This window comes from Alligator mississippiensis, chromosome 4 (assembly GCF_030867095.1).
Source record: "Alligator mississippiensis isolate rAllMis1 chromosome 4, rAllMis1, whole genome shotgun sequence".
In the NCBI taxonomy this organism is placed as follows: Eukaryota; Metazoa; Chordata; order Crocodylia; family Alligatoridae; genus Alligator; species Alligator mississippiensis.
The window spans coordinates 108,830,813-108,851,117 of record NC_081827.1 but is presented as its reverse complement, the minus strand read 5'-3'; the positions used below and the strand labels follow the sequence as shown (position 1 = coordinate 108,851,117).

General features: G+C 39.7%; 2 protein-coding genes across 6 annotated transcripts in view; one reads left to right on the top strand and one right to left on the bottom strand.

The window, feature by feature from the left end:
* The first annotated feature begins 3,248 nt into the window (after positions 1–3,248).
* Positions 3,249–7,733, top strand: TMEM213 (transmembrane protein 213). The gene is made up of 3 exons (XM_006264695.3): positions 3,249–3,489; positions 5,562–5,630; positions 6,972–7,733. The coding sequence occupies exons 1-3, from the start codon at positions 3,405–3,407 to the stop codon at positions 7,139–7,141; spliced, it is 324 nt and encodes a 107-aa protein (XP_006264757.1). The 5' UTR covers positions 3,249–3,404; the 3' UTR covers positions 7,142–7,733.
* Positions 7,734–8,808: 1,075 nt separating this feature from the next.
* KIAA1549 (KIAA1549 ortholog) overlaps positions 8,809–20,305 on the bottom strand; it is a 233,159-nt gene continuing 221,662 nt past the window's right edge. For all 5 annotated transcript variants that reach the window (XM_059726456.1, XM_059726454.1, XM_059726455.1 and 2 more), the window contains exon 20: positions 8,809–19,698. In XM_059726456.1, the coding sequence (XP_059582439.1) occupies positions 19,444–19,698 (255 nt within the window). In that variant the 3' untranslated portion in view covers positions 8,809–19,443. The remainder of the gene's footprint in view (positions 19,699–20,305) is intronic.

Here is a 20,305-nt window from a genome sequence, read left to right as displayed (position 1 = left end):
TATCGAAGACAAAATACTTTGTTCAAAAAGGGAATTTGTATTGCTTTAGCTATTTTAGGTTATGGAATGCCATGTCCGCTACTCCCTCATCCTATTACTCCACCAGGGTTACAGCAGAGATTAGCTTCAGTTGAGACTGCAAAAAAATAATCATACACCAAGGGTCACAACGGCAGTTGGGCTATGAAAAGCAGTAAGAGAGAAACTGAAACCCAGGAGGCAGCTTTTACCACAGACATTTCAATGTCAGGTAGTATGAAGCAAAAATCACTAAAAGAGTCCAAAATCCCACTTTTGACATTTTCAGGAAAAAATGCCTATCAGGGCTGTGGGAGGATGGCACAGAGCCCCAGGAATAATTGAGGAAGCTCCATCAATGGAAAATAAGCTGGGCAGGGCATTTGGAAATACATGTTAGCTGAGCCTGATGTTAGGCCTCCCTGGGATGGTAAGAAAGGATGAATTTCTTAAGGTCTCCCAAGCCTGGGCTTGCTTGATGATCAGAAGACTCCAGCTCAGAACAAAGAAACTAGTGAACAACCTAGAACTGGGAGCTGCCTAAAAGGAATAAGTGGCTAGGAATTGATTAATGGATACACCCTATATTTTCTATGTTGGGTAGCCCATCAAAATGTATCCAACCAGGTATCATCCTGGTTGACTTGGAAGTTGACAAAATAATCTAAGAATGTAGAAAATAGATCCAAATGGTAATACACTAAACAGTAAGAGAAAGAAATAGTAAGGATGTGTGTACATGTGTTAATCTGGCTGGTTCAAGGAATTATATATATAGATATATATAGAGATATATAATTCCTTGAACGAGCCAGATATATGTATATATGTTTAAGTATGCTTTCAGGGGACATTTGGATTTGTGTACCCTGATATTTGGCCCCTCTTTCACTTGGCTTAATCAACCATCCTACAGTGAATACAGGCTAACTGGTTTATACTTATAGTTGAACCTGCTGCAATAGGGAGCTGGAAGAAGTGTCCCTGGAAACCGGAATAATATGGAGGAGAAAAATCTAAGGTAGACAACAGACAAGATGGCCTACATTCTTTCCCATTTATAATTTCTCTAATTCAGAAACTAGCCTTTCCCCTCCAGATACTAAAGTTCAAATATTGGAATAGATCAAAACTAAGAAACTAGTTCAGAGAGTCTCCTAATGCAATTCAGCATGATTAGAGGCCTCTGCTGAAGAGAGAGGCAGCACTGAAATATCGAAGTGTTACAGGTAAGGTGTGAAATAAATTCCAATTATGTGCGAGGAGAACTTTTAGCAGGGCTGGCTGATGCTGTATAATATCTGAGCTCATTAGACAAGTCCTTAATTTTAACCCTGATCCAAAACCTATTGAAGTCAAAGGGAGCCCATTGATTTAAATGGATTTAGGATCAGGCACATCATGGGCATCACAATTAAACGAATAAAGTAAAGGAATAAATCTTCTTGCACATAAAATACTCTTTAGCTATGCAAATAGCCTGAAGGCAGATCGTCTCTCTTAGAGTTAGAAATTGTTAAATATAACCAGACGCATACTGTTTGGATAATGGTTAGAATTTTAAAGGTGTTTTATCACAGGGCACATTTTTTTTTCACTAAGCAACCATGGAGTTATTTTTACTTTTTCCTCCCAAACATTTCTATTATACATTGAGCATTTATGTTGCTCATGGTTGCAGAATTAATTACAAGACCAACTTCCAGCAGAAACCAAAGATAAGAAATTTAAAGAGAGAAGGGTGAAAGAGGGCAGAGGACTTTCTTCTCAGTAAACTGTTTCTGTTTTTGAGATAACATGGTGCTCACGTTAAAGCACACATTTCAGAAAATAAAGGAAAGCCCTCAATATGAAAATTACCAATAGCTAAAAGGATTCTGTAGGTCAATTTTAAAAGGCATAAGATGCCTGCCTGGGGAACAAAGAAACTTTTTAAGAACAGCCAGTCCTGCAAGGGTTTATTTATTTAAAGATTCCTGCATGACAGAGTTTGATCATACATCCAGATCTACTGTTAAGCAACACATCACTAGCCACAAGTGCTTCAGTGTCAACAGAAGGAACATACAGGGTACACAGATGGATGGCTCCAGCAAGAACAGTCCATAACAGACTGGCTCTGGGCAGTGGCAACTTCATCAGGTGCTAAGAATGAACTGCATCAGGTGCAAAGAGTGAACAAGCAAAAACATAAAACAAAAAGCAAGACCTGGTAGATAACTGTAAACATGCCCATTTCAGCTGTTTGTCTTTATATTCACCTACACATGCTGAGTTTTCTTCCTATGGGGAAACTTTGAATCAATTGATTTCATCATGGAAAGTATGAATCTCAAGTACCAGGTATTTTTAAGGGGATCAGTAGAGAGATACAGAGCCTTTCATTGCCAGTATAGAATTGGTGGTGGTCATTTAAGCACAGATGAAACCACATCTTTCTTGGCATGGGACTTTCACCTTAGCTAAGAGGCAAAAACTGAATGACTGTGGACAATTAAACTCCCCACTCACTCCTTCAGGTTCGAAGGTACTTTGGCACTTTGGCCAATTGGCACTTTGTGGACTCTGTAAGAAAAATGCCCAAGAAGGTCTGCACAACTCTAGAACTCTTGGTTCGGAGATGATACCTTTCATTAGACCAACTAAGCAATTGCAAAAAACAAAAAAACAAAAAAATACCTTTGTTTGCAAGCTTTTGGGCACATGTGCCCTTCCTCAGGCTCAGGGAAAATTAAAGATGGTAAAAAGTCCCCATAGGTAGAAAATAAACTTCATTTTGCACAAAGGAAGCTGAAGGCGGATCTCTGTTCCGCTGGGTCCAAAGGTATGGGCCTACAGCCTGAACTACTCTCTGATGCATACAAAAGGTTGTCCAGAAGAAGGTTAAAAACACAACTGCTAGGTGATATAGGGAAGACTGGCAAGTGTGCGGGGTCATCCAGGTGTTAGATCAAAACGGATGATAGATTTCCCCGCTGAACCTCTATTTCCTTCCAAGTCCCTCTAATCTTGCTAAGAACAAGAACAGACCAAGGGCTATTGCTGAAGGGACTGATCTGATCCCCATGCACTGGCCTGGTCTCTAACTACAGTAGATTCTGCAAAGAAAATGGAACCTGACCTTCAGGAAACCTCTACCAGCTACACTGTTTGTAAATTAACTAACCCTGAGGGCTGCCAACAGGCCGGTTTTTGTTTTGGGTAAAGGCTTTCTCTTTCATTGTACAATGTATGATAGGAAAGTTCAAGGTGTACTGGCAGCCGGAGTTTGCTCCACCCTTTCCACTGGTCACTGGGCTTGACATTGTATCCAGGACCTGCAGAATCATCTCCAAAAGGTGCTAGCGACTGCAAAGCAAATTCAGACTTGGATCTAAACTCCCAGCATGAAACACTTCGCTAGAGCATTTTGTACTACCACCACCACCCTCGTCTTGCTTTTGACCATTCTCTGGAGTTCTTATTCAGCAGGTAATTTCTTTATTCTTCTAATTAGATTCTCACACTGTGCCCATCAGTGTTGTATCCAAACATCTTGTGCCTCACTATTAAGATGATTAATAGACTGAACAAGGTGTTTGTTCTCTACACAAGAAACAAGGTGGGCCACTGTCTCTTATCTAGGATGTTTAAGGAGGTGGCATTATGGTTAGAGTTAGAAAGAAAATGATGATGTAGAGCTACTGATCACATTTTCCTGAAGAGTGCTAAAGTATGGTAAATACCTGCAAAACCAAATCTCACAAAGCAGACTGTTCATTGAGCTTCAGTTTGCTCCATAGAGTATTAAGTACTAGAGGCAGCTAAAGGGCAAGCATCTGCTTTCCATACTCAACTTCCTGGGGTAAGCAAACACTTTAAAATATCCGTACTATTTGATCCATTTTTTTTAAAGGGCACCTATTCCTGGCAACAAATTTTGCTCCTCCTCTAAGTGGAGGAGATGCTTTGAACTCACGAGCAAATGTTTTCCTGTCTTAATATCACCCGCATTTTTTACATATTTTTTTAAAGATGGGCCACCAAACCTGTTTTACAGTGTATGGTTTTCTGGTAGCTGGTAAAGTTACGACAGCGGCTTGCATTGCTACAGCGCCTTTCTTCTAAAATTGCTTACTTCATTCTAGAAGCATTAATTTAATGAGGCTTTATGACATTTCTGTCAGGTTTCACAGATGGAAAAACTAAGCACAAATCAGTACTATGACTTCTGCAAGATCATTCACCCTTTTTGGCAAAAATGGGAAGGGGAACTAGAAATACTACTAGTCTCCATCTCTAATTCACACTGTATTAGGGTGGGGGGGGGAGATGCCTGGAGGAAAGGACAGAATTTCCAGCTCTCTAAAAAGTCAAATGGTTTAAAATAAAAGATGAGACACAAGCTAGTAATTATGAGTGGGAAGTATAACCTGACATGACATTGATTTCCTCTGTTCCTTGTAAGGCCAAGTTTTGCGGATTCTTTATTTCTGAAAAGATAACAGCATACCTAATCAGCACTGGAAAAGGTTATTTTTTGTGATTAAGGCATACGACTGAGATTTAGGAGATGTGGGCTCAGTTCCAAGCTCTGTCAGCCTTTCAGCACAACTTTTAGAAAGTTATTGAGGTTGGGATTTTAAAAGGCCCTCACCAGCTCCTTGAAAATTTTTAAATTTAAGCTTCCTGGGCTTAGGTTCTCATGTATAACGATGTGACTATATTTTTATCCAGCCTTTATCATCTTGTCCATTTTTATACTGCTAACTCTTAAGGACAGGAACTGACTAACCATGTTTGTATAATGCATGATAGGACAAGAAAAAAAGAAACAATTACAAATCATGTTCAGCCTTAAGAAAGAACAAACATTTCTTTCTAAGCCTGTAACTGAAAATTGTTATATGTGACAAAGTTGAACTGAGGAGCCCACATCCTAGAAAAGTGGCTTTCAACATTTTTATGGCCGTGTACTGTACCCCTTTACTTGCAAAATAGTTCTGTGTATGCCCCCTGCACCTGACATGTCTCTGCACGGTCATTCCTGAGGAAGAATGTTGACACCGAGATCAATGTGCGGCCATGCCTCATTACTCAAGTGTATTGACCAGTCAGAGGCTCTGTCACAATTATAAAAATGTAGGCACATTCCCCCTGGCAAAGCACCATGTATCCCACTTTAAAAAGTAGAATAAACTTTTGGGGGTTTTTTGGCTTTAACAGAAATAGGCTCTTGCAGTACTAGCAATGCCTAACAAGCACCAACTCTCTTTTTCATTAACTGTAGTTTTAGAGCAAGTAGTCAATGTGTACTGGCAAAGCCAGCACCTATGGTGGCAGCCCCTGCAACCCCCACCCCCCAGCCTGCAAGTGTTAACATTTTGCCTCAGCCACCATAAAGATATATTTACTCAGTTTATCCCAGCAGAAGAGGGTCTCCATCAGATTGGCCGTGCAAGCAATCGAATACTCAAGAGCAAGGCCTGTGTCCAGCTTGTGGCCAAGACTAGTTTTTCCTTTTCCAATGCAAGTACCTTTTGTCCTGTGTTCTCTCCTGCCAGAGGCTAAAGGAAGCTCCAATGGCTCCCTGGTGGACTACATAGGAAGCGGGATCCCAGCACAATGTCCTCGTAAGACTTTGATTCATTCCTACCACTCTGAAGCCAAGCAGTGAGCATATATAAAAGGTCATTGAAAGGATGCCCTAAAGTGGGACTTACTGTTACAATGCAGTTGTGTGAAAGCTTAAGTGATGGGTCAAGTTCTGTGAAAGGTTCCACTACAATCTTAAATTCACCCAAATATTAGGTTGGCTCTCAGATCCAGTGCATCCAGAGATGTTCAGCCAGGTTCACAGGCTTCATGGATCAGGAATGAAAGCATAGCTCAGGCTTCGCATTTCCCTTTTCATATGTACAACTCTCCCTTTTCCCCTCCCTCCCCTCCCCTTTACTCTTTCTTTTGGCTTGCCAGTGGACTGGGCCCCTCCGGAGCAAATGTGTTGAGTGTGGAGACACTTCTGAAAGAGCCCTTCATGCCCCAGATACCAGGCTCCCCCCAAACATGCTAAATTTAACTAAGCTGAGGTTCTTTCAAATGCTGAAAGCTCTCTTTCTCAGGTGCCAAACATTCCTGCAGACACAGTTCTTTGGGTAAATGTAGTATCTTTTATTAGACCACCCCAAAAATATTTCTGCAGGCCTTTCATTTCAATCAGATTTTCCTCTGCACTGCTGTACTCCTAGTGACTTGAAATTTTCCTGCCTGCCTTACCCCGTTTTTTTTCTGGAAGCATCTACTTTTACTCCAATCTGTGGAGCTGCAAGAACAATCAGAGACAGGGGGTTGGAAGGGACCTTGAGGGTTATCTAATCAAACACCCTGCACAGATATGGGACTCACTGTTCCTAGGCCATCCCAGATAGATGTCTATCCAGCCCCTTCCCAAAAACCAAAAACCTCCAGCGAAGACAAGCCAACAATTTCCCTAGGCAGTTTGGTCCATTGTCCTCCTCTTGTTTTTAGAGTTAGGAAGAGTTTCCCACCACTCTCAGGATTCAGCTGGCATACAGCAGGTGCCAAGGGACATGGGAGTAAAATGAAGAGAAACTAGTCAAAGTCAAAGCTTTCACCATTGCAGTGGTTGTGGGTTCAGTAGAAGAGCCACAACCAGCTTTCAGGAGCAGGTTAACTTTATTAATAAACCAAACTGAGCGCCAATTTGAACATACCAGTGCCTGAAAGCCATACTCCTGACCAGCTGCCCACAACCATTTCTTTCCAACAAACATGGTTACTTTCAGTAATGGTTACCCTTGAAGGGCCAGTATACTTTCAGCCATGACCCAGCCTTTGGGCCTGGACAAAGTGTACAGAAGTCACTCTCCTCACCCCCTGCTGTCCCTTAGCAAAGAGAAGCCTGCTAAGTATTAAATGTCCTGTATGCCTCATTCTGCTTTCTCTGCTATCAGATACGGACTTCTGCCCACAGGCGGCCAAGTGCTGCCAGCTTGGGGTAGACGAGTACGGCTGGATCGCAGCTGCTGTTGGCTGGAGTCTCTGGTTTCTGACTCTCATCTTGCTCTGCGTGGATAAGCTCATGAAGCTCAGGCCTGATGAACCCAAGTATTTGCAAGCATGAGCCCCAGCAAGCTAGCTGATCTCCTTGCCCAGCAGTCTCAGACTGGGAGGAGCAGATGGACTGTGAATTTAAGCAATTGTTGAAGAAGGAAAAGGATGGCCAGGTACCTTATGCTTAATATGAGCTAGCTCCAAGAGGCTTGGCAGCATCTTCCCCAGCAGGTTTTATAAGCAGATCTTCTTGAAGCAACCAAATACTGGAGTGGATTTCAGCCCCTTGGAGTGATTTGTAATATGCCCTGACTTGCAGAATGCTACTTCATCCCTATACCCCCCCCCCCCCCCCCCAGCTCTGCTGAGCTTCCCAGCTGCAGTTATAAACTAAGATACCCATCACCAACCCACCTACAGCTGAGAGAAGGCAGCTCAGGACATGGCCGCTGCTGTTCGTACAGAAAGCAAGCAAGCGAGGCTAATTTATGAAGAATTCACCTTTATCAGTTCTATAGCTAAGCATGTCATCTGAGCTTCATTATATATAAACCCTGGCTCAGATCCTCGGTTGGTGTTAACTGATGCGGCACCATTGGTTCCCTGGAGTGATTACCCTATGCAATTTGCACTGAGTAAATAAACCTGCATTTGAAAACCTATTTATTTGTATGTGAAAAATTATTTTGCAAACCTTCCTAAGGTAAGTTCACATGCCAAAAATATGCTTCTTTACTGTAATTCTGATTTTAAATCAGTGCATTTTTGGGGTATGATGCTTCTTATAGCAGTTTAAAAGGCGTGATATTGATTTAGCTTGAAGCCATAAATTTACCTGTGAAAGCTAAACTATTGTATTACAGACATAAACACATACCCAATCCACATGTCGAACTGCACTAAGCTGATCAATTAAGCCGATTTTAAGCCACATTGTTAATTAACTTAGTACAATTGTGCAAGTGTGGGCTAGGCCTTAAACTAGTTCAATCCTTTTTTATATTTATTTAGCTTATGCAGGCAAGGAACTGATTTAGTAAATTGCTTCAAGCCAGAGTTGAAACAGAACAGGGATATATATATTCACCCAGAGCCTGTTTCCAGTACAATGCATTTGTCTACATGGGAAATGCATCAGTTTTGTTGAACCCATTTTTAAAATACTCTGTTTAAGCCAGTACAAATGTCATATAGATACCCCTCAGGTTAAAGATGGTTTATTCAAATTTAGCAGATGTTTGAGATTAAATTTATACTAAATAGAAAAAAGCCACTCTGATCTAGATAAATTTCCAGACAGAGGTTTGCATCCATTTTACCCAGTTGAAATTCACAGTTTTGGTTATAATTGTATAACTTTCCCATGTGGACAAGGCTTATATCAACAGAAGAAACACTCCCTTTGTTAAACCACACATGGCTTCCTTCATAGACAAGGGCTTACAGATGCTGTTCTGCTTCCACTAAAGCTGATGGATAATTTTCCATTGTCCAATGAAGCTGGATCAAGCCTTAAATCCTCAGTGGGCGCATCTACATGAGACACTACATCGCTGTAGCAATGAAACCTCTAAAAATAATCATGCACCACTGGGACTGCATAGTACCGGTGTGTACTGCGGAGTCATTTAGTACTTCAGTACCAAGTGGACAGTCAGGGGCACATGTAGATGCGCCCAGTTACTCTTAACATTAATAGAAAGAAGTAAAGTCAGACACAGAGACAATACACTCCCATATTATTAACCAAACACAATTTAATACAAAGAGGAACGCTGAGCTGAAATGTTAAGATTAGGAAGTGAACCATTAAAAAAGAAAGACTTTTCTTTTGAGGCTTTTTTATTGCGATTTTTTTTTTTTTTTTTTTACATGCACAGTAATACCAGTAGTAAACAATCACAAAACAACGCTCATCAGGAAAAACTCAACATTTCAACATGCAGTAATTAAATCAAAAGCAACATTCACAAGACAAATCTTGGTGTTGGACCCGCCAACTACTCATTTCCACAAAAAATATATAAACTTGTATATTTACAAACTTACAGAAACAAAGGATTTCTTTTTCATTGACTGAAAATGGTGAGTTGACTGTTAACAACTGCAATTACTGATGGACCACAAATCTTATAGCTATATCTATAATATCATTTTTTATCCTGGTTGATTATTTTAATAATGGAATGTGTGTATTGGTCTGACAGCAATGTGGACTTTATATTGTGAAACACTCCACATATTACCTTTGTGTTCACCTTCTGCAGAACTCTTCCCACAGGTAATGAATTTTACAAAACATGTTCTCCAGGTCAGAATGGATCAGTGACCTCTGGATCTGGGATTATATGAGATTAATGATGGGATATCTCTATATAGTTTTCTCATTTCCATGGCTAACTGGGAGAAAAATCATAGCTTTTGGTACAGCACAATTTCCCACTACAAATGTATTTTATACACTGTTGGCTTGGGGCAAGAAGCTAATATTAATAAAGCATGGATCTGAATTATGTTTATAAAGCTGATGTCTCCAAGAATTTTTGCTGTAAAATAGACAAATGCCATACTCCATTCATCTGTAAACTTATGATCTAGTGCAAAAGGCTTTGTTTGCAAGGTGTATTGACCCCTTAATATTGGGCATTGCTAAGAAACCTCTATACAGCAAAGCATATGCTTTTTATATGCCTATTTTGGACCTGATCCATAGCCTTTTTCTATTGAAGTCATTTCACAGATTAAAAATGTTTTAGGTCAGATGCCTAATGAAAATGTAGTCCTGCATATAATACTACCCTCAACATGCTCTGGGGTCCTTAAAAGATGTGGTGGTATTCAAATAGCTTCTGGGCTTCTGTCCTATTTGGAGATAATAAAATTACAGTGCAATTAAAACACTTCTATAAAACAGAGAAAGTCACTGAGGTATATGTTGTATTTTGCACCGATAATATATGTCATTTCTAGCAATTGGGTTTGTAATAACTTAACTGACATGCAAAAAAAGAGGACTAGCCAGCTGGTTTTCCAGTAATGGGACTTCAGGAGGTGGACCACAGTTGCAGAAAATGCAAAATGAAAGATTGTATTCAGAAGACAATAAAATTAATATGACAGTGAATAGAAACATTACTGATAAACTCTTGTATGCACAGCAGAGCATATCATAGCTGATGCACAATAGTGTACGGTATCCAAGCACAACCAAAAAGATATTTTTTGCATGAAGTCACACTTGCTAAAGTAATTTATAAAGTTGGAAATCAGATGGCAATCCAATTTGTGTTGTGGGGCTAGTAAAAAGCTTTATAACTAATAAAATCACAATGAAGGGTTTCTAATTTAAAGATGCATACAAAATAGTGTTCAAGTTTTCATTTTTATGATAAAAGGCAACTCTGTCTTATGATAAATGTACTCTTTATGGAAAACTGAGGCTTTTAGTCAGTTGCAACAAGGCCATTAATAATAAATATATCCAGCCAGATCCCCCCAGTGATTCAAATGACCATAATTCCAATGACTTTAATGGAGCTATGATGATTTACACAGATTGGAGATCCAGCCCAGCTTTTAGTTAGTGCTGTTCAGTTTAGTAAGCCCAACCTCAATTCCATGGTAAAACCTGAAACCAACAGGTCAGGTTTGATTAATTACTGTGTAAGTTTCATTTTTTAAATCTGCATGAAACTTCACTCTAGGCAAGTACATAGTGGATAGCGCTATAGGATGGTTCAAGATGTTTTAGGTTTTCAAAAGTTTAAGACAAAGCATGCAAAAATCAATACAAACTGATCACATGGTCCATTAAACTGTGAACTGTCCTCATAAAGGTAATGATGGAAACCTTAATGATCCATTCATGTAGTACTTGACTAGTCAAAGCACTGGAGTATTATTGCACTTGTATAAAACAAACCCGCATGGGCAAGGAGGACTGGATGATTGGTCAGTCATTACCATCAGTAACTTTTGGTACTGGCCACCAGGACAAAGAAAGTCAAAAATGGCAGAATTCAGGATGGTTAAAAAGGTAAGGACAGTTGAAAAACCCCAGGGTGAATCCTGCCGGTCCAGCCAGCAGATTTACTTGTGTTTGTTTTGACTGGTGTATGAAGTTGCTAAATTCCAGGCATGGAATTATATTGTACCTAAGGAAAGAGGAAGGTAATATCCAGTAAAGTTGCTAGCCTATAAATCGGTAAAGATGAAGAAAGCAGCAGGAAACATGAAAGTGATCATTCCTTCTCATACCAAGAAGTACCATTTCCACAAAATTGCAAACACAGGTACTGGCAGCAGGATGATTCCATGGTAACTACATTAATTTGCTCTCAGTTCAAACAAACTGTATCAGAGCAGTGTTTTTCTTCAAGTCTGTAACTCAAGATTGAATTGATTAGCACTTGATGCATGACGCTTCATCTTTCTAGGTACCATTGCTCCAGTAATTACATTACTTGCTTGCTGCTTCTATCAAGGGGATATTCCTCGGGGCTTTACTGAATAGGCTACATATTAAGTCACTGCACTTCACAATGATTGCATTTTATAGAATCAGAGGGATGAAAATCGGCAAGCCCCTATATGTACAGAACATAAGCTGTGAAGACAGAGGTTAACTTTGTGGGAAAAGATTATCTGTACTGGGATATTAAGAGTTTCATTAAAAACCACAGAAGTTAAATCTTAAGGTTTCATGAAAGTGCTATCATTAAATAAAATCAAGATATTTAATATCAGCCATTCATGGGAGGCAACAGCCATTAAGCTCTGAACCTTAGGCTTCACACCCCATGTCCTCTGTGATTCAATATGTTTCCAATATGTACCCTGAAGAAATCTCCCAAATATGAACTGAACACTATCTAAATCTGCAAACAATTTGAAACAAATGCTGTAAGCATAAACCACCTTTTAATGATCATGACAGTACCTCTGAAGCCTAAATATTGGAGATTAAATGGCAGTATTTCATTGTCAATTATTTAAAAAGAAATGGCCAATTTTGTCAGGTAAAATGGCAGACAATGGGGCAATGGGGGCAGCTAAGTGTTACTGGAACAAGAAACAAAGTTTTAATTTCAAGAAACGTAAAGCCACCTCAGACACAAAGGAGGAAGGACAGAAGCAAAGAGTCTGAATCCTACAATGCATAAGAAGTTTGCTTCATTCCCCAAATCTTACACTACTGTCCTCATCTCTGGAAACTGCTAATTTCTTCCTCTGCCAACATCAGCTAGTCAATCATCCGTCTCCTACACAAGCATCTGCCACTCATGGAATATGTGGTGGAAGTGTAAATATAATTAGCAACAAACCACTGCATTGGTTGTATTAGCAACCAAAATCCTCCATTTAGCAGGTGTCACTCACATGAACTTCACTTCTCCAAATGAAGACACTGCTGAAACCAGGGACATCTTGGACTCTAGCAGACTTTTTATACATTACTACAACATGACAGCTTCCTAAAACAGAATATAATTATTTAAGCATAGTTTGCCTCGGCATATTTGGGAGATTATAGTCATGTCTTCTAGCAAATCTATTTCCTTATCTTGTTCCTCACTTCGTTCCCTGCTCCATTTCTCTTACCTTCCTAATATCCATTTAGCACTTCCATATTCATTAGAGAAAGTTTGCACAGCATTTTAAACATGGGAAATGCCCTAGTAACTACTAATTATTTTTATATATATATATATATATATATATATTTTTTTTTTTAAACATATAGATCATCCTACATAAAAGCCTGCCTTGCCAAGCCTGGCTCTTTTGTTCTGTTTCTAAGGCCCACAATTACTTTATTTTTAAAACATTTTTCTTATCTCTGCACTGCAGCCTTTCAACTCCCTTCACTTTCAGCATTTCCTGATTACGTGGCATTCTGTACCATGACGCTCCTTACCTGTATCCAGTATTTCCTGTTACAATTCAAAACTACAACATACTTCCCCCTTTTTACTTCCTAGAGGAAGATATGCTATATTAATTACTCCCTAGCTTTCCTTCCTTCTTAGATGTCTACACTTCCTATCCTAGTTCTGTCCTCTACTCTGGTTTTTTATGATAATCTGCTTGTGCCACTGGCACTTCCTCATTTTTCATCTAAAATAAAATCAAGTGTTACAGTAATGGCCTGTCACAATTACATAAGAATATAAGATGTGCCATATTGGGTAAGACCAATGGTCCATCTAACTTAGTATCCTGCCCGGACAGGGGCAGAAGTGGATGGTATACAGGGAAAGCATGGAACTGGATCTCTCTAAAGTGATCCATCTTCTATTCAATACCTTCCCTGGCATCCTATAGATTTAGAGACACCAAAGGAAACATCTCCAACCATTCTGTTCAATAGACATTAATAGATCCATCATCCTTGAATTTATCCAGTCCCTTTTTGAGCTGGTTGTGTTATCTGCCTCCACCATGTCCTAACAGCACAGTGGTTTCAAAACTTTGATCTTATGGACCACTGGTATTGCAGCAAGTGCTGTCCTTTCCTAACTTTTAGCAAGGAAGCTGCAACGAACAGGTTACTTGCTCCTGACAGGGGTCAGATAGTAATGGAAGGGAAGGGAAACAGGCCCATGCAATGGGGAATGTTAGAGTCAACAAGGTGAATCTGCTCTCTCTCTACCCCTCAAGACATTGTCCATTCGAAGAGCTTGTGAACACATGGGGCACTCAGGAAAGTTAATCAGAATGAATTAAAACTGTAAATACAAAGTGGATTCAAATTAAACATTGCCATGGGCCCTCTTATTCAGAATTAGAGTGGCCTCAGGTCAATTTGGCTTAGCTCAATTCCAAAGTAAAGCAAAAATTAAATCCCTTTTTAAAAGTTAATTTAGATCCATGTATTCAAGTGCCCACATGTGGACAAGCCCTAAGTGAAGAACCTCAGACTTAAAGGGTGTTACTGAGGTAACATCCTGTAACCCAGTAGCTCCTAAGATACATTAGGAAAGCATTCTGTACATCAGCAAATAGACAACCTTAGCTTAAACCAATGTGAGAGCCACTACATTTCCTTTTCCTTTGTTAATGTTTATAAACTCCCATGACAAACCATTTTAACAAATGTATCACAATCTTTTCTTGAAATCAGGAAAGTGTTGGGGGATCAAGTGGTAGGAATTTAATTTAAATGTTTTAGTATGACATGACTCAGTTGTCTCTCCCATCAGAAATATTCCTTTCTTCTGAGTCCTTCCTTGATGATGTGACAGAATAAGCTGAACACTGCTGCAGTTTCCCCTGTACTCTCTGCTGGTTAATGAGTAATTACAGTTGAATAATTTGCCTATTGCGAGTGAGCCACAAGGCCCGATCCTCCATCGCCTATGGTTTGTGTAATCATTTTATACCAGTAAAAGTGCCAATGGCTTTGAAAGGCAGACTTAAGCCAACAGAGTGTTTCTGAAATGTCACCTTAGAATGCTTCACCTCCAGTCTAAACTGAAGCATTGTGGAGGAAGGGCTCTCTTTTGGAGAAGACAAACTCAAACAATAGTCTCATTACAGTGACACCACCTGCCCCGCCCGGGACCAGGAAAAAAATTAAGAAGGGTGTTCTCTATACTAGAGTCAGTACAAGTCGCTACATCATAATATTGAAACAAACCAGTCCCAGCTGTTCTGATCATTAAAACTCTTACAGACTGTGTTGTAATAAAGTTGTACTGTATCCTTAAGCACTCATAAAAGATGTGGTAGGATTTTTAGTGGCCACAAGTGCAAAAACGTTAGGCTTAATGCCTTAGCTCAGTTTCAGATCAGTTAAGTAGATTCTGCCTACCTAAAAAACCCATATTCTCCTATAGTTTCCACCGAACAGGGAATTGTTCAGTTTCTATTGTGAACAATGGCAGCATGCTGCTTAAAGGCTCCCAACTTACATTTCAGAGATGAAAACATTACTGCAAGGAACAAACTCATTCCCTATCTCTAAACTGATTTAAAAATGTCTAACATCTCAGAAACGTTGTCAAAATACACACCATGTGTACACATCTGGATTTACAATACCAATGATCTGGCATTTTACCCAGAGTCACATGGGTTTAAGACCTCCAGTAACAAATTCATGCATTCGTTTGCAACACTACTTCCGTGTGCCTGAGTCACCCACAGTAGATAATCTTTCAACCAATGCAACATTTGATAACAATGCTAAGCTTCATTAAGGGTGTCTTAATTTACAACTGTCTGTTGTGCTCCAGCTTCAAATGCTAAGTAATTTCCAAATTTCACTCTAGTGTGGTTTTCAGATGCAGAAGGTCAATGTATTGCTGAATATAATGACATTTTGTTTTGCATATCAGTTTACAAGTTTGCATTGTAGGGCAAGTAGTGCAGTTCTAACTATTGCTTTCAAAAGATATACATCAAAAAACACGTCAGATAAATATAGCATGGTAGAGAAGCCAATTCTGAGATGCCTAAAACCCACAGGAAAATCCTTAGGGAAGTGACTAGGGGATCTTGACATGGCAGTTCCAGAAGTACTGCTGTTATTGGCATCCAACAGGAAATCCTAGACGATACAAATTGCTGTGCCCAATCTCTCCCCCATTCTTAGTTCACTAAAGCTTGCTGTATACGTCTATAGCAATAGCAAGGCTAAAATAACGTGAAACCATAACAGCCACATCATATATCTATAGAGTTATAACATGAGAATAAGTGTTTAAACATTTCCCCACTTAACAGGCCAACACTTTACTCCGATCAAAGCAATAAGGAGATGTACTCTAAATTAAATAACCCTCCAGTTATCAGGAAGAACTATTCACAGTGAGATAGGCTTAGCCATTCCAAGAGAAATGTGTGCTATCCATGTGAAAAAGACAGCAAGAATAAGTAGGTCCATTAAAGTCACTTTCCTGTCGATTAGTCTTCAGCAGAGTTCATGGAATTCAGTTTCTGTTCTGGAAAGTGATTCTTTAAAAAGACTTACATATTCTTGCACCTCAGTCAATTCCACATACCTGTAAACTCATACTGGGAGATTAAAGTCAAATGGGATGTTTTCTGGCCTCATGACCGGTAATAAAAAATGCCAGCCAAATTCCCCTCAGGCATGCCTATGCAACTCGGTGGTTTTCAATGGAGTTGCTCAGGTGTGTGACAGGGCACAGAAAATGAACCAACAACTGGAACTTAGTTAATAATACAGCTGATGTATGAGCATCAATAACATTCAGCTCATTCTGTTGGAGCTACATTGGTTTCACAGGATTGAAATAAAAAGTAGCTAGAAAACATCAGAAAAAGTCTGACTGAACACACAGGAAGAGCAGATGTACTGAACAAGAATTGTTTGTCCCTTTTCTGCCATTAGCTGCACTTTAAAGGATTCCCTGCAATGGTCAGGAGGACCAGACCCCAACCAGCCAAACCCACTCTTACAGAAATGCTTCAGAACCAGAGAACCGTTCTGCAGGAATTTTTCTTTTCCAATCTAGGTGTCTCCTGCTCAGTATTTACGATTGCTAGTGAGATTCATTAAGAGAAGCTTTTAATTTGACTTCTTTCATAGCAGATGAATAAAAATAAAGAGCTAGTTGGTAATCATGAATGTTAGGCAAACTGAACCATTTTCCTGGTTTCTAAAGTAGACGTGCACATCTTGGTACAAGTTTCACAGAGCAGTCACGCCACATGCATACAACCTGCCTGTTCAATTATGCACCAGTTGCAGAAATTAAATAGGGCACCCTTCTTGTTAAGGCCATTCTTAAGGAGGGAAGTATTTGGTGCCTTACGCAGAGGGTTTCCAATGATAGATGAGATGGAAGGCAATATAGCAAGGATTATTTTAGAAGGTTTGAGAGCGAGCTGTAGCTGCAAAACTGTTAAGTGCATTTGTGCCTATTGAACTCTTCAGATCTTAAAGTGGGACTACTTTTATTTTAGGAAAAAAAAACCCTGGTCAGATTTACTTAAATCTATTTACTATCACAAGTTATTTACCATACTCAAAGTGGGAAGAAAAAAAATGGCGATTCTCCTACTTCTTAAAAAAAAAAGAAGTTATATGCCAACATTGTCTTCCCTGGCAAATCTGAGCAGTAGGATTATGACATAACCACTTCCTCTCTTAACCATTTCGGAGCTTCCCCTCCCCTAACCTATGCTTGTTGGTTATGGCTGTTTCTATTTGATAATGATATTGTATCCTAGCAGCCCACATTCATCAGGAGTCAAAGCATAATGCTGCAGTATTGACAGCAATGAAAGGCTGGGGTCACAAGCATAGGTTCCTGACTTCACTGCAAGAAAAGGAATCTTTTTTGAAATGGCTCAAGAATAGTTCTTGAGAATCTCATAAAAATCACCAAATCAATTCCTCATTCTATAAAAGCTCAGTTTTCAAGTCTGATTCACCATGAAAGCTCATCTTTCAAGCATCAATGCATCCTATGTTTGCATCAGCCATGATATATGTTGTGCACCAAGTCAAAAGGCAAAACTTGAAAAACATTCAAAATCTAGTAACCTGGGGGCCCTTCTGGTCATTGTGCATGCGTGTCTGTGTGTGTGTAAAAAACTTGGGTCAAAGGTGTAACATTTCTCCTAATACCTGGAAAAGGAATCAGATCATTCCCAATGTTAGTGTTCAACTGGTTGCTCACTCCCCACTTGCTTATTTCAGGTGGTTTGCCAAGGAGCGACATTAGCACATAATTTTGTAAAGCAGTAATGAGGATCCCTGTAATGGCTCTTTTAGTTCCACTTTCACCCATTCAGGAGATTAATTATGCCTTGTAACTGAGATCAAATCATCACGTAGCCTCACAGGTACCTTGCTACTGTCCCAAAACTGGTTCAGAATTCAACCAAGCAAGGTTTCTGTTAGAAAGGTTTAACTATATGCCAGTCACCTCCATGGCATGACCATCTTGCTGGACCATAAGTCGTCAGACCATTCGTTGCTGGCATCAGGTCCAGTGTTTGACAATCCCAGCTCCTTGTGTCATGTCCCAAAGTGAGGCTCCTAATCTTCCTCACAAGTGTTAATTTACACCACCTCCCTGCCACTGTTGTAGCTTTACTTCATGTAGGTTAAAAATAAACATACTCCAACAAAGCAAAATTTACTTTGAATTTTCACTTATATTATGTTGGTTACAACTATGCAATGGCCAAATATTAGTAATCTCATTATTAATGATAAATTAAACTCTGGAAAAATGACAACAGATACTCCTTGACATGTACCATCAATACCATGGCCCCTTTCTCCACTGTCTCAAACAGCAAATGTAAACCTATGTAGAGACTCTAAATATTTTTACCCCAAGCTTTATCTTTTGCAGGGCTCAGTTTCACTAAGTGCAATTCAGAATGAAATGTAAGAGGTGATTTGTGATACAAATATATAACTTAGTGCTGGTGACCCTGTATTAACTAGGCTGGCTTGCTTTTGTCCATGTAGCAAACCACGACTAGTTGATTTTATCCTTGGTCCTGTGAAAGCATTTGTTTTTAAAAGACAGACATATATATCTGCTCCAAAATTCAACTGCAAGTAAGAATTCTCATGTAGATTTCAGTATGTTTAACAAAATAAAAACCAAGCCTTTTCATTTGGGATGCTTTACTTTCCCAGCCTGAATGAGTCCATGGATTTATTCTTGGGTTAAACAAGGCCATTGTTTCACTTTGCAAACAGTAAGATGAAGGGACACTTGAAGCATCAGCACCAGAAGTAAAACAAGGAAGAGCGCAGAGGGTAAGCTCCATTTGGAAGCATAGAAGCTCTAACAGTTATTGTTCAGGTTTGCTCAAAAATCCTTTTTTTCTAAGTTGCCTTATTGGTATTGTTATTAAGGTGATTTCCTACTGTGGGATTACACCTTCATTATCTCCAGTCACATATAACTTGCCATCTTGCCAAGCAAGCAACACATACCGCATTCGTCTGAATTGCTGCAGAGGTTGGAATTCTTGTCATCTCTTACGAAATGTCCACTCCATCCAATCCTGCTGGTAACATGCAACCATTTACCTTCTTCCTTAAACAAGGAGTCTCATGTTCTGTTAAACCTTGGAGGTTTTATTTATTTAAGTATTAGATTTTGACCTATACCTTTATTGTTAAATCAAACTAAAGTGGACATAATAATGCTAATACATTAAAAGAGCCAGCTGTGAAAAGACCGCTTATGGACTCCCCATCTCTCCCCAAATACTTTTCTCTCACTCTCCTCCTGCTGCTGCTTTTTTTCTGAGGTGCTCTCTCTGGAGTTGTAGAAGTTCACTCTTACGACAGAAGAACTGTGTTGTTCGTTTGGTTAGAGTTTTGCTTCCATAGGAAGCACGTGACTGGCAGATTTGCAAGAGAATGACAAATCAGCTGTGGAAGTTCTGCACTGCTGTCTGTTTCTGAGAAAGGCGTAGAAGCTCCTCTCTAATTGCTTTTATGAGAGATGCAGAAGAGTGTCCTGGCTGGAGATCCTCAGTGGAACTGGTGGTGTAGCAGAGCCCCTGCCCTTGAAGGGTGCTGTGTGGAAGCTGCGCAGGTGGGGCTGAGGGCTGTCTGACTGAAGTCCTTGGCATCTGGAATACTGGTGAGGAGGAATATTCCTGATGTCCATGCATATGTGTCTGGAAAAATGCAGAGAAAGTTATTGCACTTCCAGGTCAAAAAACAATGAGCTTGGGAAAAGGAGAAGAAGGGAGAAGGCAGAAGCTAGAGAACAGCAGCATGAAGACAGCTCTATTCCCTTCTGCAAGTCCCATCTACACAAAAAGAGTGATTCCCTTATATAGTCCAACAATTTTTTTTGCCTTGTTCTGTCTCAATGTCAGGGATTCTCGAGCGCTCTTTAAAAAGCTATACAAGTCTCTATAAATCATTAGATTTCCTTTAATGTCCAATAGGGTTAAGATGTTACTAGGAGATCTGGAAGGATCTTTTAGATAAGTCTCTGGAGTGGGAATGGCTTCATTTCTTAGCTCTGCCATCAGCTTCCTGTGGGACCACGGACAAATCACAATCCCTATGTTCTTTATTTCTGCGTATGATCCGTAAAAAGGAGATAATGTCACTTCCTTGTCATGTCTATTCAGCATGCATTCCTTTCAGGTAGGGGTGCACTGATAGAGATTTTGGGGGCCAATACTGATAGCCAATTTTTAAGGAGGCATATCAGCTGACACTGATTCGATTTCTGATACAGCATCCAGCTGGTAAGTCTGCTGTGGTGGAAGG